Consider the following 18635-nt stretch of genomic DNA (forward strand, 5'->3'; position numbering starts at 1 on the left):
ACTACAAGTCGCTTTATTTGTTAATTAACAATAAGCTTCCCTCGAGTATTGAGTATTTCTGATGTTTCTCGAGTCCCTATTGCAAAAATACTTCTGGAGAATGTTCTGAAGCCGTTGCACTTTACATATAGCTCCTGTCCAGAAGGTGCAAGGTAAATAAAGATAATATTAGATATTTGTATACTTATTTTTTATTGTCAAAGGTGCACAGTTTGATTGTCTAGCTATTCTTTCAGTGCAGTTTATTTTGATTTATTTGCAATAGTAATGATTTTTTGGTAATGCTGTTCATCATTGAAACAATGTAGTTTCAGGTGTGTTTAAGAAAAAGGCAATAAAATGCCGAAGACTACAATAAACAGAGCACAGAGAATAGCAGGTATTGCAACGTGTAGGAACATATGTGTTCCTAAAAAATTAGATGAGAGCAGAGATGCAGCTAAGGGCAGATGAAAAGAATTTTAGAGGTAAAAAGAACTTTGTGACAGAGGAGCTGAGGTTTATGAAGAGAAATAACTAAGTCATAGCTATTCCTTCAAGAACAAAGTGTCAGGTATGTAGAAAGATGGAACAAAAATCAAACTGGTTGTATCATGTGATAGTGTTTTGTGTTAAAGTAGTATTTTTTGGGAAAAAGATTAATTGTGCTTTTTAAGTTTATTTTTTATTTCAAGAATGTAAACAACAAATTCAACTTCAGAATAGTTTTCTGTGAGTTTCTGAAAAGTCTAAGCCATGAAATTACATGTAAGATCGTTAGGAAAAGCATGTAGTGTAAGATGTTCATTTTTGAGGCGTCTGAGAAATTTGGTTTATTAGCGCACATCTTTGCAGTCTTCTTGATGGATGTGTTCAAACTTGCAAATTGATCTGTTATTCCACAGATATAATTGTGGGGAAAATTGCCTATATTTTCTATAAAGACAATTTTTCTTCATTTCAGGCAGCAGATTTTTGCAGCCTTCACAGAGGAGTTTCTGGCAGCACCTTTTACGGATCAGATATTCCATTTCATCATTCCAGCGCTTGCTGATGTGCAGACCATTTTCCCTTATGAACTCTTTCTGAATGCACTATTATTAGCAGAAAGTGGATGTTCAAGAAGAAGTGATCAAGCCCCATGGCTTTTTTACTTTGTATTAACAGTTGGAGAAACATATTTGGGTGAGAAAGCTGAATGGTCAATTCAATGGTTTTTCATATTTGAGTTAATGTTATGTATTTCCACAACATGGCTCACTGCCAAGCAAAAAGGACAGTTTGTGAATACAAGTATTGGAGAGATCTGTTTTATTAGCTATTCTTACCCTTTTAATAAAAAATACACTTAATTTGGGAAGATCTGGCATAATGTGTTTTTGGTCAGGTATTTCTGGTAAAATATATTTTATAGTACAGTGTGATCTGAATAACAATCTTTTATTTCAATGTATGTGCTATAGGATCCCTTTCAGAGGAAGGACTTCTTGTGTATCTGAGGGTACTCCAAACTTTCCTCTCTCAGCTGCCTGTGTCTACTGCTGGTACAAATTGTCAAGATGCAAACAGTGATTCGGAAGATGAAGATGAAGAGATCAGTAAAATGACAACTACACCAGTAAGCAGTACAGAATTTCTCTGAATGAATTTCTATTATAGCAGCAGCAGATACAGGCAAAAACATGATCACCATATCCACTATTTTCCTAGCTACATGTAGAAGGAAGCATGTTTACTTCTTAAAAAAGATGGCTGCTCACTGTAAGCAAATGGAACTGGTTGCTTACGTTAAAAATGAAACGGAACAAAAAAACAACAAACAAAACCCTAACTATAATAAGAAATCTTAAAATACAGGTAGTGTGTCTTCTGAGGACAGAGCTTTTATTGAACAATAAGTTTAAACTTCTCTGCTTTAAGTATGTATTTTACAGAGACTGTATTACTCTCTGTGTTCTTTAAGTCCGTGATGATGCTAAAATATCATACATCATACCAATCTGATCTTCCAACTTAGTATTTTCATTTTCTTTCTCATGGAGATACATGGAGTTCAACTACAGTCTTTAACCTGTAGAATTAGCTCTGTATTTAGATGCATCCACTACCTTGAAAGCCCTCGAAGAGAGAACACCTGCTTTCTATAATAATGTATAGAGACTGTAGTATAAATAGGACTTTTCACTAGAGTTTGAACTTCCACCAGTAAAATGAATCCATGCGAACTTTAACCTAATGCTCAGATCAAGGCTTTGAACAACCAAAGTTGGAGAGATGTGAATAGTCTCTTACTGGCCTTTGTATTATCTCTCAAAAGCACTACCATTCAAAGGACATATGCAGTGTGCAGTCTTTCGTTATGGAACGTGTGAAATTTAACCATGTTTAGAGTTCATTTAAAAAAAGAAAAAGGTCTCAGATTATTTTACCTCCCCATACTGAGCTGGGAATTCTAGTTTTCTGTCTCTCTCAGGCATTCTAAGGCTTCCTGGCGGTTTTTTAAGTGTTGAAAGCAAAAGCGTGCCAGCTCTATAATGCCTACTTATATTTCTTGTAAGGGGTAATACATTTCTGAAAGATGCAGCTTCTTTAAGGCCTAGATATTGAGAGTAACCTCTTACAAAGAGCCGTACTGTTGGGGAATACATGCAACCTTTTACTTGTGCAGTTTTAGATGCAGTGTGTTACCATTATCCCGAAATCTCTATCGAGACAGTGTGAATAAAATACTTAATTTGCTAGCCACACACACACTGTAAGTGATGTAAATATTGGCAGATTCTACTTGTGGCTTAGAGATACTGGTCATGTTTCAGAGGTGATAAGATAAAAACAAAGAATAAATTTCTGTTCACAGGTAATTTAATAATTTGTGAGAAAATGAGAGAAAATCTGCTCTGAGGCAGCTTTAATAGCTAAGAAAAATGTATTGCAATAATTAATATTGTGTTTCTTGTGTGAGTTTATGTAGTCCATATTTTTATACATACCTGTCTAACAAAAAAAAAAAAGGGGGTGGTTGGGGAACCCCTCTTTCTTAAAAATTCATAATTGGATAACTTGTATCCTTCAATGAGGCAGACTGCTTTGCTCTGTTGGGGGCATCATAAAGACATATAAGGAAATAAGGAAAGAATAAGGAAAGAAATAATAAGGAAATAAGGAAATAGAAAAATAAGGAAAAGAAAAGGTTGAGCTCCACTCCGTTCTACGCCAAGAGAAAGCATTCCCCTTCATACGCTTCTGGGAGTACCCAAACATGTGTATTAGCCACCCTGAAGTTTTTTGTTTTGTTAACCCATGGGTTATGAATGTGAAAACACTGTTTGTAAAGAAGCTTACAGTCGACATGCATTTCTGGATTTCATGTCCAATGCTGACTGATGTCAGTGGGGAAGAGATGACTATTCACGTATTTTATGCCAGTAAGTGATCTTGACTTACTGTATCCAAGTGTTGCAGAACATGCCTGCTTTAAAGGGAGTCTTCCCACTGGCCTAAGTCAAAAGATCAATACCACAACGCAACAGTTGCGTGCCTGAGGATTTAAGTTGGCTCTTGGGTCTGATGCTTTTAAGAATGCTAGTGTGATATACATATGTGCTTATGTTTTAGTTATTGTACAAGAAAACTTCATGTTCTAGTAAAATTCTGAAGTGTTAGTTTTTTTAAAAAAGGGGATACTTGATAATTAAAAGGACTTAAAGCAAATTTTTCTTTGATATGTTCATAGGGTGATGGGAGAATATCAGTTCAGTATATAACTGAGGAGTGTCTAAAGAAGTTGGATACAAAGCAGCAGACAAACACTCTACTGAATATGGTTTGGAGAGATTCAGCTAGTGAAGAGGTCTTTACCTTGATGGCATCAATCTGCCACACGCTAATGGTACAACACCGAATGATGGTGCCAAAAGTCAGGCAAGTATAAATAATAGCGATGTTGAACTGTAGTATACCTAAAATGTGTTTTATTACGTAGACTTGTTTTAAATACCCTGTGGGTTTTTATCTGTGTTTTCTTCTATGATCAGCAGAAATAAATAAGAATTTCAGAATTTAAATAATAATTCCAGGCAAACCGAAGAGTGGATTCATTCTGTTTCTTATTTTTCTTCTTGTTCATTCTGCTCTCTCTGGAGTAATAGCTGAATCCAAAAGTGTAAGCTCTTGGTTTGTTTAGCGAGTTGCAAAGAAGTTAGTATTCTATCACCACATTGAGGACTACAGAACAGGTAGTGTTTGTGATCAGAAAATCACGTGCAAATAGGGATTGCAAAGATTCTTGAAAGGAGTTTATCTGTCTGCTTGCTCAGAGGCAGTGTTAAGAGTCATTCTGGCAGAAATCTGTCTGGGTTGTTTTTACAACTTTCAGTGACATGGATTCCAGAGTCTCTTTAACTGGCTGAGCACTGAAACTAACTTCACCATCTTTAATATATAGCCAAAATCTCTATTGATACAAATCAAAACAATTGAAACCCTCTGTTGTTGTTCGGGAAGGGCTTTGGCACCTGAGATGGAGACTTGTTTGTTTGTACAGCATTCTTTTACAGAAACTGCAAACCACAAATGTTGGTAACAATGGAAGATAATTTGCGACATTTTTATCATCAAGCTAAGACCCATAAGCGTTAACACTGTTCTGGTGCAAGTAGTTTTGAACAAGTATGTAGTTTCTGGTAGTAAAGTAAGTATTTAGGGAATGTTGTAAACATAATCAATTCAAACTGCATTGTAAACAATGATACAGAAAACTAATTAGGTGCTATCTTAGCCCAGTGGTGTTTATAGCTGTTAGAGGAAGTGAGACGTCAGTGAAACTGTGATTGCTCGATTAGGGTAATTAGTTCTTTGTAGACTAATTGCATTAGAGCAGGATGTGAGACTTGAAGATCATAGCAACAGTTGAATTAGTATGCCTGCTTTATTGTTGCAAGTAGTACATTGCCTTGGATAGTAATTACTGAGTTTAAATGCATCACTGCTTTGACTTGAGGTTTGCTGGTGAACTGTGTGGAACAGGGTGTTTAAAGAATAAAGAAGTTACACAGGACTTTAATTGTATGAGTATGGCATCTGTTTCCTCTGAGACGCTGTATTTGCTCTTTGCAGTTATTTATGGTAACAGGCTAGTTACACGTCAGATAAATTCAAGAGTTAGGAAAGCTCTACTCATCATCTTATAATGGAAAACGATTTAGAAATTTTAAATTTTGAATAGCTCTAATAGTTGAATTTACCGATTTTAGAAATAAGTAGTAGGGATACTAAGGTTTGTGTCAGTAATACTAATGGAATTACTTTCAAAATCAAAATGAAGTTAATTCCCACAGGTATTTGCAAAATCAAAGTGGACATTAGTTACTAGTTCAGACTCCCAAGGCCGTCATAAGTGTTGGGTTGGCCAGGCATCATCGTGTCAGGGGGTGTCAATCTTTTGTCCTATTCCCAGTGTGTTTTAGACCTGGCCTAAGTTGCCAAGCAGCTATTCTAAACCTTCTCTTTGGGTGTTTTTCAAAGGACGTTTGATGTTGTTTTCAAAGTAGTAAACATGTGTCACCTCAAAAAACAATTAAAAGATTTTTCATCATTAATTTCCACTTTTTTTTAATTGTCCAAATGATTTTGCCAAATTTAATGTCTTTTGAAAGATGCTTCGCTTGTTTTGAAACTTTTACATTACTTAGATCCATTTTATTGTGAGTATTATTTAATTAAGCCATGTAGAAATAGTTAAGCAGAAATAATTTATTTAAAATTATTTTTAATATATTTTAAGAGCTCAAAAATGCTCTTTTATTTTGGAAACATTGGGTCAAATTTTTTAAAAGATAGAAAAGGTTATTAGAAAAACTTTGCCTATTTACCAGCATTTACAACTGTAATAGAAAATAATGATAATTGAAAACATAAAGGCTGCAAATCAAAGTTTGGTGTTAAATAGAGTAATAACTGAAAATAGCTTTTCAATAACGCGAAAGAAAATTAGGCGAAGGTTAACACAGGCTTTTGAAGGGAGGAAACAACAAATATCTCTGTATTGTTTTAATAGTTCTGAGGCTTTTTTCCTTGAAAAAAGATATAGTATAGGCTTATGTCACTCCGTTAAAGCTGAATGCTTTTTATTCTTGTGTTTCCTCAGTACATCTTTGATGTGACTGATGATGATATTAAATGGTGTTAGGAACGTCAGTGTTGCTGCATTAGGCCAGTAGTTTCTTTGGTTTTGCAACAGAGACCAAGAGAGAACAGAATAAGATTCCCAAAAGTACAGAGTTCTGAACAGAAGGAGCAAGCCTCTAAAGTTCTTTTCCGATTCTCTACAGAGAGTGGTGGGATCCAAAAATGGATTACTGGAAAAGCACATTGCTTCGGATTAGCCGTTAGGAATTTTGATAAATTGTGAGTAAGTTCTGGAAAGATACAATCAAGCCAAATTAAAGAAAAACTCCACAAGACTGGAAAACCTAGTTGTAGCTAGTGTTCAGTAAGCCATATGAGAGTTGTAGAATAAATCCTGATTGTAATGTAGTCACTGGGAATTGTACTTACTTTCAGAGGGGCAGGACTTTCATCTTTTCACTGTAAAGTTGATATATATTATTAAATACTGTTAATTTATAAGAAAAAAGAAAAAGAGAAAACATGAGTCTTGAAGTGTAGTTCTCATTATGAAGAGATTTGCAAGACTTGTTCAACAAAGCTGTACTTAAAATAACTGGTGAATTCTGTTTCTGCAAAATTTTTAGGGGGGTTATTTAATACTATAGACTTCAGGTCATCGCTGTTGCTTAATATTAAACAGTGATGGGAACTGTGCTTGTATTGGGACTTCAGTTGCTGTCAGCCATCTGATTAGTGCCCCAGAGTAATTGCTAATCTTGGTTCAGCAGTTTCGTAGTGACTGTATGCTACTACTATTTAATTAATATAACGTTGCTAATCTTTACCTGTGGTTGAAAATTGTTTGGAAAACTGACGTTCTGGTGTAATACGAGCAGCCCGTCTTCATGCGTGTGCTGAAGATAGTTAGGCTTTACATGAGGCTATTTTAGTAATTCTTTAGGGAATGTTCTTTCACTGTTGTGTTTTTCTTAAAACCAGACTCATTGTATATGAAGCTTTTACTTTTTTTTTTCTTTTTTTTTTTTTTTTTTTAGGCTTTGCTTTACAATCTTGGTCCAATACAAAGAGAGGCAGAAGCATAAAGCAGCCTAAAGAGCAGTATAGTCCATTTAGCAGTGGCTTTGCATGCTGTCCTGTACCTGTGACACCTTGCGGTTCTGAAGTGTCAAAATCTGCTGCCCTGGCAGCAGTGACCTTTTGCAGACTCTATGCGCTCCTCTCATTCTAGTGTATTCTCTTCATTAACTTAAATGGTCTCAGTGGGAAACTGGGCCCAATTTATGACCTAGACTGAAAATCTTGCCTTTAACTAATTAACTTGTAGTGGTGCCTCAGCTAAATTAAGCTTAATGGGTCATTTAATCTGTCCCATTGCGCAGGAGGAATTTGACACTTTTTCTAAACCAGAGGTGCCCAAAATACGCATAAATCATGTGGCCTTTGTGGACAATTAGTTACCTATGGAGAGAAACAAGGTTCTAAATAAATGATCGTTATGTACTTACTTTTGGGAGCAGATAATTTAATTTGGGATGATTAAAATAGATACTTAACAGAAGATGCTGGAGTGAATTTAACTCTCTAATAGCCTGTGGCTGAGACAGTGTGCATTTTTCCACTTGAAAGGAGTTTATCCTTTCTGGTAGTAGAAAAATGGTTCTTCTCCCAAACTGCAGTGTTAAATCTGAATATTGAACTTTACAGAAAATTAATAATCATTCTATAAAACCATGTATGATGATCTCATAATAAAGAATTTGGTGATATGCAGTGAGAGTTTCAAGAAAATGCAGGACCACCAGATGGGAGGGGTAAAAATTCAGGGTTTAAACTTTAACAACTTGGTTTGTTTTTAGAATAGTACAAATACTGAAAATTAACTCCCTGAGTTAGATTATAAAAGTTTACATAAAAAGAAATAATGTCTAATCTTTTTGATTTCTAGTGTTTGTGTGTGGTTGTTTTTTGTTGTGTTTTTTTTTTTTTTTTAAGGAAAAAGTGATCAAGATTCTATGGACACTCAAGCTTTACATTAACTGATCTGTAAACTTTGTGGATTGATAATGCTTTGTGTTCAGGGTATATCAGCTATCCCTGTAATATTCTGCAGTTTATCAAGAATTATTATCTTGCGTTGCGTCATTTTAATGTAGTTCTATCTGGAAATGCTTTTTTTTTTTTTTAGCAGATGCACATCTTTTCTTTGCCAAAGAAAAAGACAAAACGAGGTAGATTTTGACCTATTTTAATTATAAAAGTGCTTTTTAATTATTTTTTGCTCTTTAACTTTTTAATTTAATTTTTAGGCTTTTTCATGTTTTTTTTCCAATGTGAAGCCAAAATTTTTGAAACCTTTGAGTACAGCAAATTTCTTGAACTTTTGCAGGCCATCCTTGCATTGTGGCTTTTTTTTTGTTTGTTTGTGTACAGTTGTTATCTTCTACTTTGAAAGCCAGTTTCTATACTTAAGAGTGCGAGGGTAATAGGTTGTTTCTGCAGTCGTCCCTTTCACAAAGCGTTTTATTTCAGGTGAATCTAGTAATGTAAAATTTTTGTAACACAAGGCCTAATTCACCTGTATGTGTTTCGTTTCCAGTTTCATGTTTATTTTCTGGTAATAGTATGGAAACTTGTGAATTGATGAATTCATCTGCTTCATATTTCATAGGTATTTCATATGGACAAAGTAGTCTGTGTGGTAACATCTTCTACCAAATTTGCATTTTTGTATTTAACCAGATTTTCAGGGAAGGGAAATGTGAAAGTTGAATACATTCATCATTTCTGGAATCGGGCCATGAAATATAGCAGTTGCTACCATTGACTGCCTGAATCACGGATATGGAATAAAAATCACTAAAACTTAGACAAAGGTTATTATTATAAGCTCTTAAGATTTGTCCTTTTTTTCCCTTCATTATTGCGGAATATTGCTAGAATGAAAAAATGAATTTCATTATGGTAGGTTCAGTGTCCATAATGTTTGTTCATTTCTGCTAAAACTATTACTTAATTTCCAGGGATGATTGTAAAATTAATAAGTTTTTGCTTGGAAGCCCTATGAGACCTACCAGCACTGTGCCAAATTACTTTTCATTTCAAATATGAGGCTGAAAACTGAAGGTCACTGATGAAATTTCTCATTTCAGAAACCAAGACATCTGAGCTATCATTCAGATGTTTAAACATTAAAATACAAATCCATGTTCTAAATTAGCTAGATATAATAAGCCCTTCCTTACATAATAATGCACAATTTTCACCCAAATGTCAAAATAATGTGACTTCAGAAGGAAGTAAAATTCCCATGTATCAAATTCAGGTTGATTTTTTTTTTTTTTTTTTTTTTTTCTTTCTAAAATTCCAACTTTTTAAAGTAGAACTTAATTTTACGATAAAACTTATCTTAAGGTAGCATTAGCAGCAGTTGCTTCAAATTTGACTCAAACTTAGTAATAATCACCAACATGCAACTTCTCTGGGATATGTGAAGTTTCCAACTCTTTTTGAAGGTATTGATCTATGTATTTAAAATTCAAAGGTTTTGGAACAAGAGGAGTGATACTTCAGCAAAGACACACCGCAAACCAGAGGTTGCTCTTGTTTCTTTTTCCCTTCTTCTGCATGCCCCCATTCTATTTCCAAAACTCCTCGTACCTGTGAAACGCTTATCTTCTCTGTTTGGTGAAGACTTTTGCCCTTCCCAATGCTACTTTATCCTCGCACAGCTCCTTGTCTGTGCGAGTGGCTTTTGGTGAATACATGTCAATTGAGAGCTTGAAGAAGGGACTAACTGTGTGGATGCTAAGAGTGGCTGTATTTAGCGAAGACAGCAAAAAGAGCCCCCAGGGCTTCAGCAGCCAGTAAGCGAGGACCCAGAGGCATATGGCACTATGCAGTATTTGTTTGTTAGTGGGCGTGTAGGTTTTCTGGTTGTGTGTGTTTTTTTTGTTGTTGTTGTTGTTTAATGTCTTTAAATGAATCGCCACTTAAACCATTCTGAAATGTTTTTAAGTGTTTACTGGTATTTTAATTTTTTCCTTAATGAAATGTTTGCTTCCTTTCTTTTGCCATCTGGCAAATTTTAATTTATCCATGTGGTCCATAATAAATACTGTGTTTTCAGGCAGCAACTAGTCTACCCTCCCTGCTCCCATTTCCCAGCCTCCTACTTGTACGCGTGGTCACAGGAAATTTTGATATTATGAGGCTGCTGACCTTTGAGAGAAGATGTGGACCTGAGTTTGTGTTTTACCTTATTTATTCTAGTAGTAATTAGGAGATCTAGGAAAATAGCATTTAGGATAACTAACTGAATATAGTTCATCAGTATCTGAAAAATGACAGTTTAGTCAGTCAAATCCTGTTTGGTTTCTTAGAAGACATTAATTGTTTCAAATTATGTTGGTCACATATGTTGCTTCCTTTGGGGGAAAAAAATAGGCTGGGGGAGATGTTTTATTTAATGAAGCTTTTTATTTCTCATTTCTAAAAAGCTGTAATGATGTCTGAAATAATGTGGTTGAAGTTGGTCCTGTATATAACTGACTTGTGAACATACACATTTATTTTTACGGGTGTGTAAACCATTTTCTGTCTACAGATGGATTAACGTATGTGTATGGGTAGCTGTGCTGACAGACATTGTTCCGTTGATGTTGTTATATTTATATCTGCCATGCAGAATATACCAATAAAATCGCTACATAATTGTAAATCAATAGTTGCTTCTAGCGTAAACTAAGGTATTTTAATCTACTTTTCACAAATATTGGTATGGTTGTTAATGTCAGAAGTGACCTGTTAACTAGTTGGTGTGGTTATCCATATTAGAATTTTTAAAAATCCCAGAAATCCCAGATAAATAACTTGGAGTATATGTTATTTTTATTTAATGTGTGTTTAATTCTGTGAAATAGCTTGGGTCTATATCGTGTGGTTTGCTGAGGTAATGAAAACTGTGTATTTTAGGTATAAGGATTTATATGCTTGCTTTTCAGCTTTAAGGCTTTCACCAGATTTGATTAGAATAAGAACCTTCATCTTGAAAAAAAAAATTTGAATTGTTACTGTTTGAGAAATGCTTGACAGAAATGTTCTTATAGAAACATTGTGTTTTGTGAATACAGTATTTTGGAAAACATAATTTATTTGAACTTCCTCTTGCAGGCTTCTGTATAGTTTAGCCTTTAATGCCAGATTCCTGAGGCATCTTTGGCATTTGATATCTTCAATGACTACGCGAATGATTACAGGGTATGTATTATACCATCTCTGAAACTGAGTCTTTGTTAAAATAGAGCATAGCTAGTGACAAGAGAATGAGACAATTGGTGGTGTGACAGTGCTTGTGGAAGGTGATTGAAAACAAAACTGTAATGGTTACTTAGCTCCTATGATTTCATAAAACTGAGCAAAATCTTGGGAATTGGACAGTTGTAAATTGCAAGTAAATAAATAAAATCTTTATTTTAAATAAGGTAAAAAATTAAAATAAGGAGGCTTTGTAGTTTTTGGAGCATAAATATAACAAACACTGAAGCTCCAAGTACTTCATCCCAAGTCTGTGGGTTTTATCTCGTATACCTTGATTAATCCAGAAATTGATGGTAGCAGAAGCATGTTCTCAGGAGCTTAGGCTTTGGACCTGCAGATTTGTTCTGTGCTGACATACAGGTAAGTTACTCACTTTCTTGTTGAGAACAGAGAAACGAAGCAAAGAATTTGCACCCTGCAGTTAATGGCAAAGTTTATCATCAAGACACGGAGATACTATAGTGACAAGAACTTACAAAGAGTAACTTTATTTTGTGAGAATGGGAAACAGTAGTTATTCAACTGAGTGCCATCCTTATTTTGCTGTAGGAACTACTACTAAATATTTTTACTAGAATGCTGAATTTAATGCTTTTTAGGGTATTTAATTAACCATCTCTTTAATTTTGCATTTTATATTTTAAGGTCAATGGTGCCACTCCTTCAGGTGATTTCAAGAGGCTCTCCAATGTCTTTAGAAGACTCTAGTCGAATCATCCCTCTCTTCTACCTTTTTAGTTCTTTGTTTAGTCATTCACTTATTTCTATTCATGATAATGAATTCTTTGGTGATCCAATAGAAGGTGAGTTTCAAGCATAATAAATAGCGGTGTTTTTTTGTAAGTCTACAGAGTTCCCTGGGCAATGATTTGCTGACATCTGTGGAGAAGGGTGTTCTGGGCTGACTTGTTAGTCCCCTGAGCACTTGGCTGTCAGCTGGCTCTTTCATGGTGATTACATTTAGAAAAAAAAGAAAAAAAAAAAAAAAAAGTGATGGTCTGCACCTTGGGAGCACTAGCTTTAGAGGGTCTCATATAGAAATTCTTAATCATGATACTTTTTAATGAGTTAGTGAAGAGTGAAGTTCTGGACTGAACCTGTAGTCTAATGTAAAAATTTAAGATAGCAGGAATAAAAAAAGAGAATAAGGGAATATTGTAATTAAAATTATCAGGGCTGCAAACAATTACAAGACCTGATTGCCTTTATAAATACATACTCCTGCTCCTTTTGGGTGATGTTTCTTTTCTCTACTTTTAGATTTTATCTATGACTATTCAAGTTCCAATGACATTAAGTGCTTTTTTAATAACAAAATTATTAATAAGTTGTTTAAAGAAACTTAAACTTGTGTTTTATGTAGTTGTAGGTCAAAGACAATCATCAATGATGCCTTTTACACTAGAAGAGCTTGTAATATTATCACGCTGCCTTCGAGATGCATGTTTAGGAATCATAAAGTTGGCTTACCCAGAAACAAAACCGGAGGTTCGTGAGGAATATGTTGCAGCATTTAGAAGTGTTGGAGTAACAAAAAATATAGAAATGCAGCAATGTATACAGACGGAACAAAAAAAGTGGATTCAATTATTCAAGGTAAATTGTGTCAATTTTCAGAACGTATTTAAATAAAATTTTCAGGCTTCTACTGATTATGTGAGATTAGGTAACTTTTCCCTAATTCTACTTTTAACACAGTTGTTATAAGGAATATGGATTTGGGAAGGCTGCTTTTTGGCATATGTGCTAAACTTTGAGTAATTAAATTCTTACAACGTTTTTTTTTTTTGCTTCTAGCAACTCTTAATTTTCCTGCTTATCTTCTTTATAAAAAAGTTACTGTAATGAACTTAGGTTTTAACTTGAACTCCCATTCAGCAAGGTACTTAAGCATGTCATTACAACTTTTGTGTAGGTGCGAAATTCTAACTGAATCATATGATTACCCAAGTATTTCTGTTTTGGAGGATTCACTAAATTGGGACCATGCCGCATTGGTTTTGTTTGTGTTCTACTAAAATACACTGGTATTACTCCTTTTGGTTTGGCTGGAACACTAATGGGATAGTGAGTTAGCAAATGTAAACTAAATGTATGTTATTTCTGGATATCTATCGATGTATTTCTACTGGTTTTATCCATGGCATCCTACCTAAGACATGAGTTAAGAGAAGCTGAAAACGTTGGCAGGAAAAATCCTAATATAACTGTTGCCGAAAAAAGGGAGTGCTTGACTTGTCATGAAAATTCTGCAGCAAACACATCTAGTCAGCTAAAATTGCTCATTAAAGAAGTGGGAGCAGAAGAAATGCATTTTCCAAATTGAATGCTAGATTTACAGTCTGTTTAATACTGGCGACCTCTCGCGCACTAATGTTCAGTTCGAGTCATCAGCTGTCCCTTCAGGTCTTTTATCACTGCTTTTGTCAAGCTATCTATTTAATTGAAAGAAGTTAATTGAATGAAAATGATCAACTAAGCTTGTATTAATATTGCTAATGGAACTTTCTTCTTGGCCATGTTTGGAGAAAGATGTCATGCTAGACTTTAGGAAAGGCCCATTAAGGCTTGCACTTAACCTGATGGGCTAATTAAGGAATGCTTATTCATTCTACAAGTCTAAGATAGCCTCTATCCAGCCTATTCTGCCTGATTTTACAACACATTTCACTTATGAGCGTAAGCATTAATAGCAGGGAGAGTAACTGATAATGTTTTGATTGCATTGAATACAGTCCTAATGCACCACTGAATTTGTAATTTGCACAGATTGATCTAATATATGTTTGCACAATTTAATTTAATTACTTGTCTTTAAATTGCCAAATAACTTTCAATTTAAAGGTCACAAGTGAAAACCCCAATATGTCTATTTTTCTAAGAAGGAAGGCATACTAGGGGTATTTTTTGTATGCCATTTATATTATGCCATCTTCTATTTCTTCTCTTTAGCTTGTTATATTCAATCATTTTTTTTTATAAGCTTCTTGCATTTCGGGTGAATTTGATAATATTTTGCTGTCATTCAGAAAGTTGTAAAATCCCAAGTTACTCTTGCCCCACTTTGGCAGTCAGGAGCTTGTAGTGGAACTGTCTAAACGCGGTGGTCTCTTACAATCTTCAGGACCCAGAATTGTCTTCCATTAGCTGAATTACAAATGTAAATCTTGAGAGTATTTTGAAGGCTCTGGTTCTACCCAATAAGTATCTAATAACAAAGCTTCCCGTGTTCACTCCTTCAGAAAGCTATTGTTACAGATAAAAATTCAACACAGCTGAAGTTCATTTCATGAAGAAGACTACTATACACAGCACTGAGTCTTTCCTGAGAGCAGCTTCAAAATAGCCTCTTGCCAGTAAGCAGGCAGCAATATGTTCTTCTAGATCATTAAAACAAAGCTAAAGTAGTTCATCGTAATTCTAAGGTGTTGAAGTAGAAAATACTTTTTTTTTTTCTTTTACAATATGTCAAGTATATGAGATTTATCTTTTCTGAAGCTTTTGCAAGCTGCCTGCAGAGAAAAAGGCACACTCCTTCCCTATCATCTATGCTTTTAATTTTTCTTTTTTCTTTTTTTCTTTTTCTCACACTTGTTTGGCATATTTTCCATGCCACTGCTGTCTAATGAAACACATTCCTGTATAGACATGCACATACAGTCTTTACTTGTGCAAGGTAATGGTAAATCTAAAGAAAGTGAGACTGCTGACAATGATGTGCTTATTTGCTAGCAGCAGATTGGAGGTCTTTGAAATGGTAGGATTTACGTGTGAAAAAGTTATTTAGTGGAATCCCCCTTTTTTGTCTTGGTATAATATTGAATAGTGTAGTCAACTGTTACAGATTCCATAGAAGGACTTAAATTATGAGTACAAGAAAATGAGTTTCGTGAAATAAAAAAAATTATTTGACTGTTAATCCTATGAAATTAAGTTGCTAATTCTGCTGTATTTTAGTTTTTAATCTTAATTACACTTGGTGCTTTATTGGAAAAAATCTCTTTTAATATTATTTATTGAAGTGGGTCTTTCCTTTCAATAAAATATATACTTATAGAAAAAATTGCAAAGGGGTCCTGAGTATAGACTGCTAGTGTTCTCAGTACCCATTTGTTATGTAGAAGGAACTCCAATCTCACCTAATTTGATTCAGCATCCTTTAAGGATTCTTTAACTGCTTGTAAAATATTTAATTAGCATTATCTTCACGTTGATAATTTTTTCTGATTCTGCCTCCCCCTCCTTTTTTTTTTTATCTTTCTTTTAAGTATAGTGGTAATGGGACCACAGAGCTTCAGTGACTCATCTAACCTGCACTGAATTTTATAAGGGCAAGGTGATGAAAATTCCTCTGTAATCAGACAGTTCCCTTAATAGCATTCTTCTTTGTTCTGTCTTTATTCAAGATGTTACTTTACAAACTGGATCTTAAAGGTCTTTTGTATAGTATCTAGACACAGAATCCTTTAGAAGGTCCATTAAACTCTTTGTTACTTTTGACACCTGCCCATTAAGGCTGTCTTTTAGCAAGATTACTTCAGAAAAGCTTTGTATGTTTTTTTCCTATTCATTTTTGAAGTGCTGTAGTTCTACCTTGCAAAACAGATGGCTGTTCATTGTAGCAGTGATAACGTCTTTTAGGCTAGTAATTTAATATTCTGGTGATTCCACTTGTGTTTTATGTAGTGTTGGGCTAAGTTGATTTTGATTCTGCTTTGGGGAGAATGCATGCAACCGAGTATGACAATTGAGCTTGAGATGGAGTAGTTGTTAGCTTCATATCTCTACATTATTTTTTTTCTGGACTGGAGGAAATGGCAGAGAAAAATCTTAAAATTGCAAAGACACCCTGGTGACCATGATAACCATGATCACCAGAAGAATATTTGGTAACCATCCTTTTTCTGGAAATGGTCATTTTTGTAATCTGCTTTCAGGCATATTTGAGCTAGGCCCTTCTCGGGAGTGATTTTACTTTCTGAATCTAGTATGTTGGATCCTTTAACAGTCTTAGAGTAGGCTTTACTATACAATATAAACAACTGAGCTGGTCCACTAGGATTTAATAGAAGAACTTTGACATACTGGTAGCTACTTCTGGATGAGGTGATGTTGGGTTTTTTTCTCTGCCAGCTTTGAAAATGATAACAGGATACTCAATGATAAGAAAAGGAGCCTGTAGTGTCTTTTCAGATGTAGACCTTTACCCTTAAAAATACTGGCATTTGTTTTCACATATGGATAATCACCTCAGTGTCTGGTGAGGTGATATCAGCAGCAGATACTTATGATTTCTCAGAGGCACCTTGAGCTACAAATGCTTTAGTTTGTTAATGCAGCAACCAGAAGTAGCCTGTCTTTCATGTACGCCAGAGATGCAACTTTTGCTGTTACGTTTTGCTGCCAATTTAATGCTTCTGCCCTCTAGTCTACTTTCTGAAGTTGATGTTGGGTTTTGTACAGTTTGGCCATTGAGAAGCCCATCACTTGATCTTGTGCTGGCTAGTTAAGTTTATTGACTGTAGGCAGAAATACCTACTGTTTATTAGTTGGTCTCTCAGATTTGCCTTGTGTGGAGTGGTAACACGTGACCTTTGTTGTGAGATGACAAGGAAAAGTTCCATTCTTCTGTGGAGCATTTTCCTTGAAAAAAGATGCGCAGAGATTTAAGAATCTTCCTCCTTGTGGACAAAGAAAACCTGCAATTCAGCCAAATTGTTTGGAACCTCAGTTTTGGAACTGAGCACTGTGTAGTGCTCTCTTATAAAATAGACATCTATTCACATGTTTAATGGTTCTGAAAAGCGATATAAGCAAAAAAGAAAAAAAAAATCTATACAGAAGACCATTGTATAAAGGATCTGGTTAGGTGTTACTTTCTTTAAATAAGTAATTTAATGCTGGTAATTATTTGTTTAGGCTTCTCTGAACCGACATACAACTTCTTAGGTGTGCAGGATAGTCCTAGGATTACTTACTCCTAGGTAGCCCTAGTTCTTAGCTTTTGGAATGGGACTTTAATAAGCCAGGGTTTTTTTGATGACTTAAAAGTGAACCACAATTACTTGCATTCTAAGGTATTTAAATATAAGAGCAAGGTTTTGTAAGTTAAAAATCAGTAAAAATTTCATACATTACTGAAAGATTTTCTTAAGTTTTTGCTTGTGGATTATACAATTCATTTACAGTGCTAAATCTATATTGAATGTATGTGTTTCTGTCACCTAGGTCATCACAAACTTAGTGAAAATGTTGAAATCTAGAGATACAAGGAGAAATTTCTGCCCACCAAATCACTGGCTCTCTGAACAAGAAAACATTAAAGCAGATAAGGTAAGAGTAATATCCGTTTTCCACATAGCCTTACAGGTGTCACAGTTTCAATGGTGAAGTGTTTGATTCCTGTATTAATGACGTTGACGTTGCACAGATCTAGCATGGCTTAAAACCTGGAGTAGTGCTGCTTTTCTCTAATGTGAAAGTCTTCCGTCTCTTAAGAAACTTTTATGTTAAATCACATTTCCAATCCATAAAGTAGAACCCACTTTACAATGTGTGATACTGTAAGTCATCTGCATTTATAGCAGAGGAAAATTGAAAATCTGGTAGCATTTTGTTGCATTTTATTTTCTAGTTATTTTAAGTACTTCTCATAATAAATGCTAAATAAAAGAATTGCTCTGTAGTGGGGGAAAAAACCCTCAAGATTCTCTTCCAAAATAAAAGAAAATTAAGTAGCATTTTCTGTACTTATCTAGAAATTACTCTTTTTTTTCCTGAGAACTCTTGAACAAAATTATATTAATTGAGCTTAAAAAGTGTGTATGTGCATGCAAAAGAAAACACTAACATGCATGTGCAAGTACATTTTTTGAATTGTTGAAAACTTGGATCTTAAGAAGCTACTTACACCTCAGATATACTACTGTGCGCTATTGGATGTCTTAACAGATGGAAATTTTGCACAGAATAGTTAACTGAACTATTCTGTTTGGTTTTGATGATTGCACATTTGCTTGCCTCGTGTTCAAGATTTCCATTTCTCTGTGTGGCAGTTCTTTATAGTTATTAGGAAATAGTGCTTACGCATGTTAGAGACAGTAGTAGCAGTCTTAAATTGTGGTGCTTACCTGATTCTCAATACAAAGTAAACAAAATTTATTTGACATCTCAGAATTCAAACTCAGCTTCTCTAGTACCTTAAATACAAT

The 18635-nt window shown here is 34.7% G+C and overlaps 1 protein-coding gene across 1 annotated transcript in view; it reads left to right on the top strand.

Moving 5' to 3' along the window:
* The window catches only part of UBE3C (ubiquitin protein ligase E3C), a 77838-nt gene that overhangs the window by 17699 nt on the left and 41504 nt on the right, over window positions 1-18635 (top strand). Inside the window, 9 exon segments of the mRNA XM_082499334.1 lie at window positions 2-56; window positions 58-152; window positions 944-1164; window positions 1443-1597; window positions 3713-3900; window positions 11278-11364; window positions 12070-12227; window positions 12788-13020; window positions 17653-17757. Of these exon segments, the coding sequence (XP_082355460.1) occupies window positions 2-56; window positions 58-152; window positions 944-1164; window positions 1443-1597; window positions 3713-3900; window positions 11278-11364; window positions 12070-12227; window positions 12788-13020; window positions 17653-17757 (1297 nt within the window).

Source organism: Vanellus vanellus (assembly GCF_965231255.1).
Source record: "Vanellus vanellus genome assembly, chromosome: 2".
Taxonomy (NCBI): Eukaryota; Metazoa; Chordata; class Aves; order Charadriiformes; family Charadriidae; genus Vanellus; species Vanellus vanellus.